This window comes from Malurus melanocephalus, unplaced genomic scaffold, assembly GCF_030028575.1.
Source record: "Malurus melanocephalus ecotype Western Australia unplaced genomic scaffold, MMel_1.1 scaffold_942, whole genome shotgun sequence".
Taxonomy (NCBI): domain Eukaryota; kingdom Metazoa; phylum Chordata; class Aves; order Passeriformes; family Maluridae; genus Malurus; species Malurus melanocephalus.
In genome coordinates this window covers 60,176-78,182 of record NW_026624174.1, presented here as the reverse complement: position 1 = coordinate 78,182, position 18,007 = coordinate 60,176, and the positions used below count along the sequence as shown (strand labels likewise).

The 18,007-nt window shown below is 44.0% G+C and overlaps 1 protein-coding gene across 1 annotated transcript in view; it reads right to left on the bottom strand.

Annotated features, from left to right (window-relative positions):
- TGFB2 (transforming growth factor beta 2) overlaps nt 1-17,782 on the bottom strand; it is a 56,662-nt gene extending 38,880 nt beyond the window's left edge. Inside the window, exon 1 of the mRNA XM_057386263.1 lies at nt 17,397-17,782. Within this exon, the coding sequence (XP_057242246.1) occupies nt 17,397-17,739 (343 nt within the window). The 5' untranslated portion in view covers nt 17,740-17,782. The remainder of the gene's footprint in view (nt 1-17,396) is intronic.
- Nucleotides 17,783-18,007: the final 225 nt, after the last annotated feature.

The window sequence follows — 18,007 nt, the reverse complement described above, 5'->3', positions numbered from 1 at the left end:
AAAAAAAAAAAAAAACCAGCTCCAAACCAAAACAAAAAAATGACCAGTAGCACTCAATGAACTCATGAAGTTTCTCCATTTCTCATCTACGATCACTTCCTAGATAAGCATGCTGGATGAGATGATGAACACTATCACATGAAGAAATATTTAAAATCACATGAAAATTTCTGGTTTCAAGCACACGTGCCTTTCACWGTGTAACTGATAATACCACAGAGCATCATTATCTGACTTATCAGCTTAAATGGGAAGGTCTGCAGGGCTGGGAAAAGTACTGTGAGATCAACAGTGCCTCATGCTCCAGGACCCTGATCTCTCACTGGGACTCCAGTAACTACTGTAACACAAGTATTACAGCATTCTCCACTTTGCCTCAATTGGACAGTGTTGTTAGATGGATGCAGCATGTTTCTATCAAGAACTACTTGGCTGCACTTCTAGAGCAGTGAAATGATCCCTATAAATACATGGACAAATTGTGGTTGGCCCTTGGCTCCACACATCAGAAAACCTCTCTGTCAGCAGCTGCAATATGGGGTGAAAGTTGGCGGATGCACTAGAARGACCAGAATGGGAGCAAAGAAAAGGATCTCTGTTACAGGAGCTGTGGAGAGCCCTGACTCACTGAACATGGGCAGCTATAGCCTCCCCAGCTGGACCATTCCTACCCTGAGATGTTTTACTTAGCACCTCTCAATAACACGGAAGGGGGAAAGAAAAAAAAAGCAATGTCCATAGCGAACTTCTTTCTCTATTTTTCACTTTTTCCGGCATAGAAGAACAAGACTGCTTTCAGGCAGGTTTTTTTTCCCTTTGGTGACGTCAATAAAAGTTTAAAGCTCCTTGTCAAAAGCAACAAAAAGACACAGAATAGCTACCACTGCCCTTGAACTAAGAGTGCTCAYGCCCACCTGCTTAGCTGTCAGTACCCAAAAACACTGCCACTGCTGCATAATGCTAGAAAGTAGATGGGTATTTTGGTATTTGAGGTTAACAAAATCTCTAAGGCAGAAGGATCCCAGGATTTCATGGGGTTTCCAAATTCCCAGTCAGGTACACAAATTTTTACCAGAAAGATTTTGGCGGAGCCATTTGCACAGCACACAAGATGCTTTTGCTCTTGATGGCATTGGCTCCTTTTTGTCAAGTCAGTCATCAGCAGTTTCTACATCCAACTGCAGGATCGTAAACTGCAACAATCCAAACTAGAAGTTAGTAAAGCTCACCTCACCACCTCACCATACCCAGACTTTCACAGAAGTGGATAAAACAAAGCCTCAAATTGTTTCTTCTGCCTTTGAAAACACATGAGAGGATGAGTGAAGTTTCCTCATGATGCTGAGGCTCTGCACAGCTTTGAGATTTCCMATCACTGTTGATTCAAGTGCAGGAATCAGCTCCTCAGACGAGGAGCTCTGTCACCAGTGGTARGTCAGCTGTGACATCAAGCCAAGCCACGAACCTCTGTTTGCTGACTTCAYTTAAGAGTCATGGTAAAAGCTGAAGCAGTACAGACAGAGAGGAATGTATCACTTTCAAAGGTGGCATGAGAATCCATGGCAGCTCCAGGATTCACTGAAGTGCCTTAGGAAGAAGGCAAGCACACAGTTACAGATCTAGGCAAGTCAGACTTGGAGGCAAATAAAAGCAAGACTTCTCCATGGGAGTAATTTTCACACTGGGACCTCTTCTGCAACATGCCTGTGATGAAACCATAAAARGGGACAGATATTTCCAAACTGTCTCCCAGAGGCTCCAAAGAGAAGCCTTCTCACTTGTGTACTTCTGATAAAGGCCCCAGTGATGGAGACCAAGGAATTATGTGTAATCAGATTTTGCCAGGAAAACTGCAGCATTCCACTTCAGAAGTAAAGCATTTGCAGTGTTGCCAACAGCAACTTGTCTGCAGGAGTCCCAAGCTGGAACGCAATGCTGAAGCACTCCTCYTGCCCAAGACTTCACCTCAGCAACGGGGCTCAGGTGCTCTGCAACACTCAGGGGCCCAAAACCAAACCCACAAATCCAAACACACAGAGAAAATTGGAAAAGAAGAGAAAAACAAAAACAAACATATGGGAATCAGAACATTCCAGCACATCCAAACCTAAATATGCTAAATAAAATGGAATAGGATAAACCATAGACTTAGAGCTTATTTTTAATAGAAGAAACATATGTGGATGATTATACAAAAARGGGACTCACGCTAGCTGAATAGTATAGTGACCAGACAGGTGGGAGCACCCATCTTGCCTTACTGGGTGCAATTTGAAATTGCACACAGAAACTTGTGCTGGAGTGCCCAGCACAGATTATTATTTTTAATCTACTGCTGTTTGGAAGAGCAAGCTGCATTTTCTTCCTTTATAGCTTTTTTTCCCTACACAAGTGGGCCTCACTGCTGAGCTATTCTAACTGGAAGATCTAAGAGMGGCCGGGAAATTTCAGGGCTGCCTTGCAGAGAGCGGAGGAGATGAAAGCAAGTCCCACGGCACAGGCTCCATTCCTCGCGCCCCACCTCTGCCAGGAAGCGCTCCTGTTCCCCTGGCAAGCAGCACAGCTGGCTGCCTCCTCCTGCTCGGCCAAGGGTCCAGGGAACAGCCTTTCCAAACTATTCCCTGGCTGAAGGAGGAAATGAAACCAAGTCATTTTCAAGAAAAGCGGATTGGATTGTCCAACCCTATCACTCTGGGGAGAAAAAAAAAAAAAAAAAAAAAAAAAAAGAAGAAAAAAGAATTATACAAGAAGTGCAATGAAGAAGGAAACACAAAAGAAAACTATTTTGGGTTTTTTTTTCATTACAGAGAAATCAAGATTCACAGACTCAAAGTACAGGCAACACATCTTTAAATGATTAAGATAAAGACAGCAGACAACAGATGAATGCTAGAGACAGGGGTAAGTGAAAGTTTTAAACCACATTAAAATTGTTCAATCTTTCCTGCTTTGTAACAGTAATTACAATTAAAATGATTTACACCCTGGTGCAGTGCAAATCAGGAACAGAAAAGCACAGAGATTTTAGGCCTCTCTTAGGAAATCTCTGYAGCCAGTAGAAGTTACACAGGCTGGCTGCATGCAGGGAACACACACCTGCCTGCCCATGCAAAGGTGCTCAGCTTTCAACTCCTTCCTCTACTTCTTCAGCGCAGCTAGCCCAGGATGCTCCCAGGCCACTTCTGAAGATCCCTAAAATGCTTTGTGTACTGCATGGGAAATGTGTCTGCTTTCTAGCTCAGAAACTACTACAGAGATGGGCACAGATGCATTAGACATAGGATTAGAAGGTGCAGCACAGACAGGACAGGACAGCACAACAATGCTTGGAGAAACTCATCTGCAGAGCTTCACTTACAGCCAGCCACAAATCCTGCWATCATGGAATCATGGCTAGCACAGAGACCATTAATGCACAGTATYTGGCCAGATTAATGCAGGGTATCTTTGAAACAGTAACTTGTAAAAAAACCCTCTAGATTACTCCATGAAGACACTTGCTAGAGTTAGCTCCAACTTAGTGCTAAGAGGACGGATTCAACGAGAGCATCAATTCTTACTATATAAGTACAGATAACCCTAATTCCAAGGTCCTTTTACTAAGTCACAGTTACTAGGATGACTTGTAATCCATTATGTCCTCTACACTATTTTTAGCACAAGTGAAATCTCTTTATAGGTCAAGTACCCAGACCTCTGGGTGGGGTAGTACGAATACATCCACTAACTACTTTACACATGGAGTCACAAACTGAGTCAGTGACTTGGAGGTCTCCCATGTCTTGTACTATTGAACATGGAAAAGAAACCCAAAAATATTATTTGCCTTCCAAAATTATGATTTCTGGCAAGAGAACCAACCTCACAGCTGGAGTGTCTGGCCCCTTGCTTCTCTGAGGGAAGAGCTGCCAAAGGTACGAGCCCCAGATAACCCATCACCACCTCCTCTGCACTTTGGAGCAGCGGGTGGCACCGCCTTCGCCAGCACCAAACTGTGCCAGGCCATGTCTTTACACCTGGTTCCTGAAGACAGATCGTGACCCTCTGACGAGCTGCTTTCTACAGAACACTTATTTTAAGTTGCTGGCACTTCAGCAGCAAAGTAACTTCAAAAGGACAGATGTAAGTACTGATTTATTTTTAAGATGGAAGTGAGGTGCCTGACAGGCAAGACTCACAGCMTGGGCAGAAGTGATCACCTTGCACAAAATCAGGAAGTCCCAAAGAACTGAACACTTATGAGTTCAGTATTAGGAAGGAGATAATCATACAAAGATATAATGATGAGCTGAAACAACAGAAGTGTYTACAGAGAAAACTGGACAGGATAGCGCACTGACACTTACTTTGCTGGACAAGTACGAAAGATACACAACCAACAGATAAAACCWCTCAGCTTAGAAAACCATCTACGAACTATAATGAAACCATAAGCATGCCACCCTAAGAAGATAAAATTTAAAAAATGCAACTACATATATTACCAAAAAAAAGTAAAACATGAACAGTTGCTGAGAACTGTTACACCACCAGAAAATAAGCACTGCAGATAACAGATGAGRAAAAACAAATGGGTGCCCCAGCTCTATGGCCAAGAAACTTGGTGATGAGATTTACTTAAGTACTAAGGAAGTTTAACAGTGATATTCCTCCACTACATAAAAACTGTTGAAATAGTAGTATAGAAATATGAAATATATTTCCGTAGATAAAAAAGCCAGGCAAACACAAAATGAAAAGATTTTTTTTATTCCATCAACAACTCAGAAGGTCTTAAAACAACATTGTAAAACAAGTAGGACTGCRTAACTTGCATAAGGACTTTTTAAAGAGCTGTCCAATGAAGAATGCAAATTATCAGAACATAATGATTCGTACACAATCCTAAACAGGCAATCTGTGRTATCGCACTTACACAGTCAGCCTTATACTGATCCCACAAAAAATATGTGAAGTATGGGAATGGGAATGAGCTCATAGGAACTRAGGGGATATAATCCACACCAGCTCCAGGAAAACAGATCCCACTGGTCTGTACCTTAGTGAGTGACTCGAGTAGGTAAGAMAACTTTTTTAATCTAAGGTACTTGGGTAGCTGCAAGACATTTAAGCTGGTGCTACATAATGGCTTCATTAGGAAACAGGAACAACAGAACACCAACACGGACAGGCAGTAAATGAATCAAAGCCTTTCCTTTTTATGAGACCTAAAATACAATGCTAGACAGCAAACCATTATCGAGAGGAAAGAATCTACAAAGGTCCCATTTTACTCTTCTCCACTATCTAATAGTTTTATATATCACCTGGAAGAAAGCTAMACCATTACTGACCAAGAGCAGATTACATAATGACATGGATGTGTCAAAAAATGAAGAAGATGCTCCAAAAATAGAGTGAGTTCAATCGTGACTTTTAAAGATGTACATGTTTTTCAGTATGGAAATACAACTGTAGGACAGAAAAAYTGGACCACACTTACAAGGCAGGAGGCTCCATCCTGATAGTCAGCACCTCTGGGAAAGGAGAGACCCTAGTGGATAATTACCCAAGAATGAATTTTAACTTCTTGTAGAGCTCCTGGCAAAATTATTGCCAAAGTTGGCTGCATAAGCTCTGTAGTATTGAACTAGAGCAACYTGCAACATGCATGGAACTTGATAATGGCACAGCCACTCTTGAAACACTGTGCCCAATACTGCTGTCCAGAGTCTCAGCAGAACATGGATAAAGCAGAGGAGTCTCAGAAGGGAACCATGAGGATAACTGGAAAGACTAGGAAGCACCTCAAGGAGCACAGCACACTTTCAAGAGATGTGGCTTGATCACACTCCACAGATCTGAAAGACRTKTGAAATTGGATAAAGCAGCCCATCCAAGCTCCTGGCTGYTCACTGCAGGCTCTTCCAGCAGCCATGCTACCTGACTCTTAGCCAGATCAGTCCCCCTCTCCAAAACTTCCATYTCCTGTGGGTASCACAGAAAGCCCACAGATTTGACAGTGGGTCTTCAAAATAACAAGTGCAGGTTTAAACCAGATTCAAATGCTAGTACTTGAAGTGGAACAACTTAAACTACAAAGCTACTAATTTCTACTCTGTGCAATYAATCACTGGAATAATTTATCCAGCATGCTGTGAATCTCCTTTCAAAAAAGAATTAATTCAGAACCAAGTGGCCTGGAATATGCAGGTAGAGACCAGAAGACCATAATGAGGGCTTCCAGCTTTTTTAACCTGTCCATTCTAYCACAACTCAAAGCTTCTCAGAGCAGTATGAGTCTCATTTTCTAAAGTACAGTATGGTATCAACTGTTGATTAACAATTGTTGTGAGTGCGAACAGACCTGGAACATCATACCCCGAGAAGAACATCTCATCTTTCCTCAGATGAGCATCTCTTCACCTGTCAGGCAACACACAGGCTCAATCAGAAAGCTGCCTGCAGGTCTGGCTTCCTTACAATTAAGGCTCTTTAKACCCTGTGACATTGTAATATTAAACAGACATCGTAAGATTAAACAAGAACCAAACCATTGGGTTTCATATCCTGAATCAAATTAAATCTCATCCCACCAGGACACAGCAAGTACCACTTAGAACACAAACCAAGTTTGTATATAAAAATACAACTGAAACAACCTGTGGTGGATGTTGAGTCCTTTCAGGCTTTGAGAAGTATAATTTGTATGTTATACAAATATGATACAAAACGGCCTTCAGGACATTTCTTATCAGCAAAGCAGATTTAACTGGCTCAGTGTTCATCTGAACAAGAGGCTGGGATTCTCAAAGGCTACAAAGGAACCACTCCTCCAGGTGCTGCTAAAACCCTGGCCACAATGACTGTTTTCCTTGCCTAAACAATTGCTGCACAGAATTCAGCTTCAACACMACAGGAAAAATGTGGAGTGACTTTAGTGACTCAAATTAAATTGCTCCAGCTCTTCATCCATACAAAAAGAATGTATCTCAAAAGGTAACTCATTATTTTGTGAGCCACTTAGAGACATATCAAGTCAGGGAGGCTTTATGTAAAACCACATGAACCTTCACGCTGTAAGCATAGCTCCTGTTCCCAAAATACTTGGCTTTCCAGCTTGTAAACTCAGCATATATCATGCAGCAAACTGACTTTCAGAAATGGTCCTCCTGGCTCCAGCTCTACGCAGAACTGACTTTCAAGATTTTATTGATAACACTAAAACACCTTGTTGGCTTAGCCCTAACCTTTCTTCACAGTCCACTGCACAGAGATTTGCCACATTCTTCAAACCCTTTAGATTTTCCCCTGCTCTGGGCGCTCAGGCCTGATTTTGCAAGTGTTTCTAAGAAGCCCCTGGATGCGGAGTGATGAACTTGTAGACAAAAATTCGCTGTAGGGAGGATGATAAAGATATATTATAGCATGTTTATTTGCCAAGACCTTTGCAGTCAGATGGTCATTTATTTTAGAGCAGGGAAGACGTGGAATACCTAWGAAGTACAGGACTTTAACTCATTCCTCCTTCTCTGCACTCTGCAGCCATATTGCCACCATATGCTGATCCCAGATGACATCTGCCATCAAATGATTCCATCAATAAAGCAAACTAAGGTGTTTGTTTTCAAACRTGGTCTTTGTTTTGCAAGGCCTTATGCACAAGAATGTCTCCAGTGGCAAAGGGGAATGCACCACGTTACAATAACACACCCCAATATATCCTAGAGATGTGCTGTTGCCTGAAACAAAGGAGTGTCACTTTAATGCCTGACCAAAGGCTTCTGCAGCYAGAGAAGCCAGAGAGGCTTCCAGCATTTTCAGCAGGCTTTGGATGAAGGCCCTTAATCTGGGGAGCACACTCTCAGAAGGCAGAGAAATCGAAAGGTTTGACTGTATCATATGTATGGCTGGCCCAGGGGCAAGCGTGCATGAGGCAGACTCCATTCCAGGCTCTACCTCAACAAATACACTTCCTGCCAGGGAAAATTAGGTCTCCCARTAAAGTGGGCAAATAATGGGACTGCAGCTTGGAAAGAGGTAAGTTCCTTCAGACACATGATATTGTTGTAACTCAGACTCTGGCCATCTTTATAAAGATCTCTTTCTCTAGATTCTTTTGGGGCTCTTTTCTTCCCTGACTAGSAAGGGGAATGTGAAACTTCCAAATACACAGCTCCTAGCATCAGGGAGAAATGCAAACTGGAATGGGGGAATCCAGATTCAAGGAGGGAGAGAAAGGTCAGGCCCCCTAWGATCTGTTCCTGGTCCACCCAAACTGGGCCAAAGCTGCTCACTTAGCTCTCTTGCTTTGCAAAATGCATATCCTGGCAGGGAGCCTCTCAGTTCCTATCRCACCACCAGATCAGAACAGCAGATTTATTTTCAAGAAAGCTGGAACTTGTCCCCCAYTGACAGACCTGGAGATGCGAGTCTGCTGCAATAGCCTGCCATCGCAGGCTGGATAAACACAAAGCGAGTACAGCAGCGAAACGTACAGATATCTTTCAGCATACCTCAGTGTTGAAATGCGGCTCCTTCACTCCCAAAGCGCGCATCACGAAAAGTTTGAGCATAAAGCAGTGATTGGCACAGGACACACACAGCCTTTGCTCTGCCAGGGAGGCCCAGAGCCAACTGCAACAGCCAAGAAAAGTGGGCTGGATCTCTGGAAGACTGGGTGAGAATGAGAACACCAAGGATCTGCAGAGATCCAACACATCTCCAGGCTGTTTATAATGTCCTATCATGTCGGAGAATACAATCATTTTATCCACCTTGAAGGCAAATATCCCTTGTACCCCTGCGGRCATTTGAAGGAAGAAATGAGCTGCCAGTACCGCAGGTGCCAGCAGACCCGAATCCTGGCATCCATAAATCTTGCTCACCAGGCACTCACCAAGTGCTCTGTTTCACTGCTCTCCTGTCAGATGGATCAATTCCTGCAGCAAACCCTCAGAGCACAATGGCCAGGAGCTGACATGCAAAGGGCAGAGCTGCCCCTCCACAGTCAGGGCGAGCAGAGACATCCCTCAGCTTTGCTGGGCYACCCGTGAGACCTGGCAGAGGGGGGACAAGGAGCAGCACCCTGTCACCATCTCTGTCACTGGTGCCACTGCTGTATCCGAAGAGGCCAAATTAGCAGCACTGTTCTTAACACTTTGGGAARAMTGGAGGTTTTGCAGGTGTYCTTCTTCCAAGYGTGCATCTTTATGACTATTTGCCCMRAGGYCAAAGAAATAACTTTATACATCCTGGACAATGCCACTCAAATAAGAAATGGCTACTATCTCTATTTGGGGTACTGGAGATCAGCTGTAAGCACAATCACGGGCTCAGGATTAATAAGTATTATCATTCAGAAGCCTTCACCAAGTATTTGATTGCAAGGTACTCTCTGACCACTTCAAAAGAGCCAGTGCTGCTAACACCTATTAGTTTTTCAGCCTTGTGAGTAGAAAGTTCACCCACAGGGTTGGGGGATTTTGTGGATGGGGTTTTTTTCCAGCCCAAGGAATGAAAACCAACATGTTCTGATTCCTGTCTTTCAATCATCACTATGGGAAAGATATATTACCACCACTATTTCAGCTGAGCTAGCTGCTGAATTACAAATGCTCTAAGTAAACAAAAACAAGTAAGAGAAGGAACTTCAACAGGCTTAGCTTGCCTTTTAAAATTCAAAGCAGGGGTTTGAAAGAGATGAAGCCAGGGAAAACATTGGATACCAACACCAGCCAAAGAGGGAAAAATAACGAAGTTGTAAGCCTGAAAAACTGAAATGGAAAGAATGACAGATTTACTGCTGCATTTGATGCACATAACCACTGATAGACTCTCCCCAGGAAGTGTTGAAATTACCATCACTGAAACGAATCCAGAAGCTAAAAATTAAATTATCTTTCCCAGAACATTCCAATTTGGGCTTTGGCAACGCCAGCTGTTTTAATGCTCCGAAATGTATGCACGTGCGTGTGCGCATGCATGCACACACACAACACGCCCTCCAGTACAGTCTCCTCTTTCACGCAAGACCTCCCTCTTAGCTTGCACCAAGTCAGGCTGAACTCACGGTCATTCCACAAAGTCTTTGCTTCAAAGTCTCTGCTCAAAACACACAACTGTCAGATTAAGCAACCCATAAGGAGTCTTACAGCAGCTCCAAGTTATGAATGAATGGTTATTTGTGAACTTGCCTGTCAAGACAGATGCGGTATTTGTCAGCGCACTGCGGCTTAGATATGATGGGAAGGAGCCAAACAAGCAAAGTGAAAGGTCAATATCACAACATTTTCCTTCCCCGCCCCTCCCTCCTCAGTTTGCCTAAAACTATGCCACATTTTCTGCTGAAGTCCAATACAGTAGCCTATTTTCAYGCAACTTACGGTGCTTATTCAAAAAGCAACATTCAAGCAAGAAAAGCAAAATAAAACCGTGTGCAGAGGGAGGGAAGAACAGGAACACTTTGGTGCAAGAAAGCTACAGCACAGGGACAAATCCAAGACTGGCTGAAAACAGCACATCTTYAGAAACATGGTGATAGCTCAATCAAGACCACCCTGAGGAAGCTGAAGTGCAATGCATTGTTTTCCTTGTATTAAAATGTAGTATCACAAGGATTACAGGTTAATTCATGTTGGAAGTCCAACCTCCAGCTCAAAGCAGGGTCAGCTACAAGGTCAACCTATGTTTTATAATTTATGTAGTTACTTCTAATGACCTGAAGTCAACATCACACTGCACTAAGTATTATGTAACAACAAAAAGGGGCTCTCTCCCTAAGGGGGGATTCAGAGGGGAAAAGCTCAGATCTACAATGAAGATCCTGAATATGTCAATGAGCTTCACTCATGAAATGAGAAGCACTCCTTAGTCACCGTCCAAATTAAAACCTGAATGAGGGGGAGATGTTCTGAAGATCCTTTCCACACTGCCACACATCTACTGCAGGAATAGATGCGAGGTCCAGCATCTCCTGGAAACCAAACATGGATGCCAGAGAGCCCAAACAGCAACACAGGATGTATTTCAGTGGAGCCTGTCTCTTCACAGTGAGTTAGCAGTCTCTCTGCACAGCTGCCTAAACTCATCCAACGTGAGCCAGCAGCTTTCCAAATGGCATGAGCTGCCATATTCCCTTTGGAAAACCTGGTTCTTCTAAAAAATGCTCTTCTACCCAAAGAGGCAACTTTTCTACTGTGGACYAACTTGCAGAGTAGCAAAAACATGTTAAAAATGACAAAGACCAGACAGGTCTAACAAAGCCTGGTCTAGCACTTCATCTCTGCAAAGCCAATCCTGAGCTATTCAAGCTAGGAGAACCACAGTACTGAACAGCTCATGAGTCATTCATAAATTCAAACACACTGATCACACTGGAAGGAGATAAAACACAACCCTTGACACTGTGCAGGTTTTTTTCCCCAACATTTTATCATCTTGCTGCACACACATCTTTGAGTTTCTCCTCTATACCTTGCAGCTGTATGTGTTGTGCAGTCGGGTGCCCAGCTGCAATCMATTAGCACAGCACAGACAGCAAGGAGAAGCACGGGGGAGATGTTTGAAGAAGAAACATTGCTGCTTTGGATTGACTACTGCAGGAAGCCAGTGATGCTGGAGCTAGGCACCGACTATCCACAGCACAGACTGAAGGGAAAGCGAGCAACAGCCTGTGGTGGAAGRCAGGGCGCAAGCTTTCCCTAAACAAATGTGCAAACCAATCCTTTCAATCTAAACAAATCAGCAGAAACATCCGCAACGCATTATTACATTAAATAATACCTGGGGAGCGTATCATCCTCAAGCTAAAAACTGCCTGCTTGAAAATGAGCTGCATGTGGCTTCGCAACAGGAAYGGAAACATTTGTGTGCCTTCACTCACGACTCGTTTTGTCACCATGCCCTGGGGTTCCTCTCTTTATGTGTCATACAGGAGCAGTCTAGCACATCAGCACGAAGGCAAAAGGAGCCAGCTGCCCAACAGGGTCAGCCTTCTTCAGGATCACTGAAGAGTTTCTTCTTTCCTCTCTAAAAAATGCTGTAAAGCATTTCCTTCTCACTGGGCTGCCATGCCCAAATGACAGCTTTCAACACAGCGAGAGGGATTTGAACTGTCTGGCTTTGTTCATCCTTGCAAATGCGCCATAAACGGGCCCCAGCTCAGGAAGGTAATTAGGCATACACAGAGCCTTAATGCTAATGAGTCTGTTCATGTGTGTGAAGCTCCGTGCATATTTCAGGACTGTGCTGAAGAAGCTCACTGAGAATGACAGCCACTTCTCTCATTCGTCCTTTTGCTCACCCCSGGTGCCGACAGGAGTCCCAAACTGACAGCAAAATGCTGGAAGCAGAGGCTTCAAAGTTACACAGCCATCCTGATGACCACTAGAGCTCTCATGAGCAGCACCAAAGAGGAGCAAAGCTGAACCCAGTAGTAATGAAGATGATGCTCTGCTTTCTTCAGTCACCTACTCACACCAGTCCTGCAAGYAGAGCCAGCACAAGCTCTGGGCACCCCCTGCACATCTCCAGCCAGGAGCAAAAGACAAGGACACATTTCCACAAGGCTCTCTGGAACTATAAAACACTCACACTGTCAATGGCTGGAGGGTGGGGAGCAGAAGGGGCACTGCTGCACATTCACCAACAGGGCTGTCAAACATTGGCACAGGCWGCCCAGGGAAGTGGCTGAGTCACCATCCTTGCAGGTATTTAGAAATACAGATGTGGCAATTAGGGACATGGCTTAGCGGTGAACTTCACAGGGATAGGTTAACAGTTCTAGTCAGATGATGCTGAAAGTCTTTTCCAAGCTAAATGATTCCAGGATTCCACCTTCTCACTCACCAAACTACAGTGAAAAGTACCTCTTTAAAAGAGATACAACAGAGAAATTCCAGGAGGGTTATGGAAAGGGCTTGGGAATACAGCACTGTATTTCTGTCTTGTAGTTCATCTGACCTTCCAGTGTTGAGGAGGGGGGTCATGGGTGTTTAGSTTTTCTGTAGGCTTCATCCTCTGGAAGAAACTCAAGGACCATGCATCATTCCAGACTGGCTCTTGGACCTTCCYCCCCTGCTTCTCAGCTTGGCACCCTGCTCACAGTAAAAGTGGCTGGTGAYTCAGGAGCCAGGCAGGAAACACATGTGGTGCTGCCCTTCATTAGTGCACCAGAGCATGTTATTTTATTATCCCTCTCAGTATGTAGAGGACTACTGTCTAGAAAATTACCCTGTGCCTAAAGCCATTTGCAATTTCCTGGGGTTTTCCACCTACGAAGATTGCATTACGTGTCATTCATGGACAAGGAATAAGGAACTGTTCCCCCCACATTTCTCTTTGGGAAAGCCTTCACACTGCTTCAGGTCATCTCTGTAAAGCAGAGTTTGCYTGGCAAAAACCTCCTACAAAAGATCCTCCAGAGCACAACCATGAGCCAGCATAGCTASAAAGTCTTAAAAATAAGTTGTTCCTCCTGAACCTGTTTCCATATCATTAACAACATGGGAAAAGCTGACAGATCAGGCTCTGTGTTATCCTAAATGCAAACACAGGTGAGCTGTTAACACTGTGGTAATGATGCAGCCAGTGCYGGGAGCCGTCTGCAGGAGCAGTTCYKGTACYCCAAAGACRAGGAACCCACATATGTGTAATTGCTGGTAAATTGAGTCCTTGTTGATAAAGTAGAAGCATGTCATTGTGCCCTGCCAGGTTATAATGTTGTCTTTCATGGGGTAAATATTCAGTAGAACGATGGCCCATGTAAAGCTATATTCAGGGCACAGAGCTCCTTAGAAGACTAATYCTAACAACCAGTGCAGGCTGGAACCCATGGAGGCTCCTTCACCCTAAGATAGCCTAAAACTCATGAAAAACAAGATCCAAACCCAGAAGAACTGTGATTTCTTAGGTTAATGAGTATTTACAAACCTGCCTTCAAGAATGCAGAAAACTTAAAARTTTACCTGCAAAGTTGGCCTTAAGCCATCACTACGAACCGGTTCACTGGCCTTGGTAAAAACTGCTTTGAATGAAGATGATAGAATGGGCCCCTGTCTCCAGATACATGTGCTGCCTGTTCTTCTCAAGTATGCCAGTTATGCATTAGCATTACAATTCACAATCCTTAGTTTCGTTGGCATTAAATTCCTGTTTACTATCAGTGCAATGGCAATCAGTACCTAGCTTAAGCATCAGGCCCTAGAGATTTAATGAAGAACTGGTAAGTAATAAASTTCTAATGTGATCCAGCATTCACAGTAGCCAGTTTCAAGCATTTATTCAGGTAACTTTGCCTAGGCACAAAATTCCCAAGAACTCCCTGACATCGTGTTCAGAGAGCACCATATCCCACCTTCCTCTTTCAACCACTGAAAAACCTCAAATTCTSACTGCCACCTGGACTTAGGAGAGATTCAGACTCAAACAGATGCATACTGTCCTGAGCACAAGGCTTGCTTGACAGACAAAAGCTTTCTGTTTGTTCCAAACATCTTTGTAGTAATTTTTTCTGCCACTTCTTTGGCATCTTTGCTTTTGGGTCAGGCAGTCCCTGACTGACTGAATTTCCACCCTTATCCCGATCTGTCCTTAACCTCAAGTGGGCCCTCAAGCCAGATGCCCCCTTGCTTCCTCAGTGCAAACTATCAGTAAACCTTAGCACAACTTTAGTTTGAGCCTTAAACTAACAGCATGTGAAAAGATTAATATGAATAATTTCAAAACTAATCAGATCCCTTCTTTAAATGTTGACACAGTATTATTTATATCCCATAAATACCTTCTTGACTAAAATTCATCCCAGGAGATTGGCATCTTGCCAGTTCTATTCATATTTACTGTATTTATACAGTACAGTTGGCCAAGGATAATATTTAAGACAAAATATGCCTTAGGGTATATACAGTATCTCTTATAGTTTTCCTTTTAAATCTCCTCATTGCTAAAAATATTTAGTCTGAACTTTACAAAATGCCCCACAAAGACCTATCAGCGATCTGTAGTGATATATTGCTGACTACGAGTATAATTAGAGCATATTTGTAATACTTGGGTTGTAGTCAGTTACTGAACGCTAACAACTTGTGGTAAAAACTGAACCACTGATCTTTCCCATGCCTGCCTTCCAGCAGCTTTTGACCTCCAGTGCATTCACACTGATCCCCTTCTCCCTCCTGCCTCTCTCCAACACAGCAGGCACTGCAGAGTTAAAAAAATCCACTCTGAGATGCCTTGGAGAAAAGAGCCTGTGGCCGCCAGAGCTGCGCATTCAATTTCTTCCTTTAAAATATGGTGGAGTGCTTTCTTCCTTAGTGTCTTTTTTGGAAAGGTTCGCTCCCTCCAGCATAACTAGAGAGCAGTGGAAAAACAGTTAACCTACTTACTGTGATGTTAGCGACAGCCCTGCACAGTAGTGCTGGAGCTGCCGTACCCGGCCCTCGGATCCCAAACGTCTGATGCACTCTGTTGGTAGATACCTGCAATCTCCTTTGCTCCTCCAAAGCCTCTATCGATACCTCACAACAAATCTGGCCCCTGATGACGTTTTAAAAATAGATCCTCCTTTGTCAATACYGTCCAAGTCACACACCACAGATATTTTAATTTTCCGGAAAGTAGGCAGCTGCAATTCAGATTGTTGGTTCTCTGCAGTTTGCGCAAGCAAGGAGAAAGGGCAGATGTGCTCAGGATGGATGCAGAATTTTACAGCTCTCAGAGTCTCTCTGCTACAGGGTTAACTCYCCCAGCCAAGGCACTGCTATACATCTTCCTAGCCTTTGCTCATAGGTGCTCCTCTGCCCTGGCTATGATCTAACTAGTCTCCAAAAGAAGCGCTGACTTCTACCAAAACCACCAGCAAAATAATTCAGTACACCAGTGTGGAAAACAAGCATGACTTCTGTGTTCTTGCTACGGCTATGAATTATACTGAACCACTCTGCTCATACCCACTTGGCTCCAAATATGCGGGATTTTTTAAAAAAAGAAAGTGTTTCTTCCCCAAGGGTAACAAGGGTGGAGTGTATTTATCATGGCTATTAAGGATGGTGCCATAATTACAATAATAAAATGGCTCTGACTGCCAGGATGTCCTGTACCTGATGTTGTCRTTTAAGACTAAAGGAAGAAAGGGAGGCAGCTGCACGGAGCGTGGGGTTCAGATACCTTGGCTGGCATCCTAGGACTATCATATGCAAGACGGAGCAAGCCCCAAAGCTACAACTTGCTAAACTAAAAATAAATAAGGGAAAAATGCAATTAGAAACTYTAGGATAAAGTTACCAAGATGGCTGAATTATCTATTTAAGCAAGAGCTATGTGCTTTTGAGAAACAGACAGCAAGTATATAGGGCATCAAGTGTTGGGGGAGGGAAGTGAGCGAAATGAAATGACTAGGGACTAGGGTTTGGTTATGTGAACGGTGAAGTTATTTTCTGCTTCTGGTATTTCACTTTCCTCGGTATGATGATGATCTAGATTCTTTTAAGGCAGTGCGGTGCTTTTTTTTTTTTTTCTCTATGCACTTAAGCTTCACTACCAAAACAAAAAGGCACGACGTTATGATTATTAATCATTCTAAGCGGATTTGGTCAGCACCGAGTATTTGTACCCTCTTTTTTTTTTTTTTTTTTTTTTTTTTTTTTTTTTTTTTTTTTTTTTTTTTGCAAAACGTGGCATGGATCACCAGAAGGTCGTTAAAAACAGCAAACGGCAGACGGGCTGAGACAGGTTCCAAGAACCGAGGCTACCCAGAAGGGAAAAGATTTTCTGTACCTGAAATGAAAAGTGCCCAGGAACCGAAAGGAGAGGCTAGTTAAAAGTGGGAAGAGAGGGAGGACGTCTGTCCTCTCCGAGCACCAATCTGGATAGCAGTCCGCGGGACAATGTTCAGGAGGGACATAGACAACACGAGCTGGCCACTCTTTTTTTTTTTTTCTTTTTTAAGACCTCCTTTTCTTTTCAGTTATGGAGAGATGGAAACCTGCCCGTTCCAGACACTCCAAGGGAAACAAGAGCAGTGGAAAGATATTGGCTCTTTCTGGAGGCTGTACACGGGGCTGCCGGAGAGCTAAAGCCGGCGCTGGGGAGGGAGTGGGAAGGGGGAGCTCTGCTCAGGTACGTGGTGGTGGCAGCCAAAGGCACCCTGAGGGATTCCCGGGTCACTCCAAAGGGGTCTGGAAACCTCGCGAGTCGGGGGGAACAGGTGACCCCCCAACACACCCACTCACTCATACGCATACCCCGTCACCTAAATTAAACCCTAGCAGCCTCCACCTAAGCGATGCTGAGGATGACAAGCAAGCAAAGCAAAGAAGGCAGATTACGATGCTTGGGGGTGCTGCTCGAAGGTGCAGAGCACCGCTAAGGCTCGGGGGCGAAATTTACGCACACATGCACAAACACAGAGGACTTACTTTCGGGGTAAAAAGGCTGCATGTCTATTTTGTAAACTTCTTTGGCATAATACTCCTCGTCGCTCCTCTCCCTCTCGCAAGTGGCGGCTCTGTGGTTGGCTTTCTCCTGCAGCAGGTCCCTGGTGCTGTTGTAGATGGAGATGACCTCCGGGGGCACCTCCTCGGGCTCGGGGTACTCGTCCGGGGGGCTGGTGAGCTTCAGTTTGCTCAAGATCTGCCCCCGGATTGCCTCGATCCTCTTGCGCATAAACTGATCCATGTCGAGGGTGCTGCAGGTAGACAGGCTGAGAGCCACGGTGGCCAGATCCACGGTGAGGAGCACGCTCAGGAGATAGCAGTGCATTTTAAGTGTTTAAATACAGCGCCCCCCACCCGGGAAAAAAAAAAAAAAACCCCACCCGGAAAAAAAAAAAAAAAGTGACTAACAACGAACGACAACAAGGAAAAAAAATCGAAAAATAAAAAGGGGCTCTGTGCAAACAAAGGGGAGATCTGCAGACAAAATGCTCCTAAAAACCGAGCTGCGAGGGAGGCTCGCAATCGGAAAACGCACGGGAGGCGCCAGTGAAAAAAAACACCAGTAATAATAAAAAGAGAAAAAAAAAAAAAAA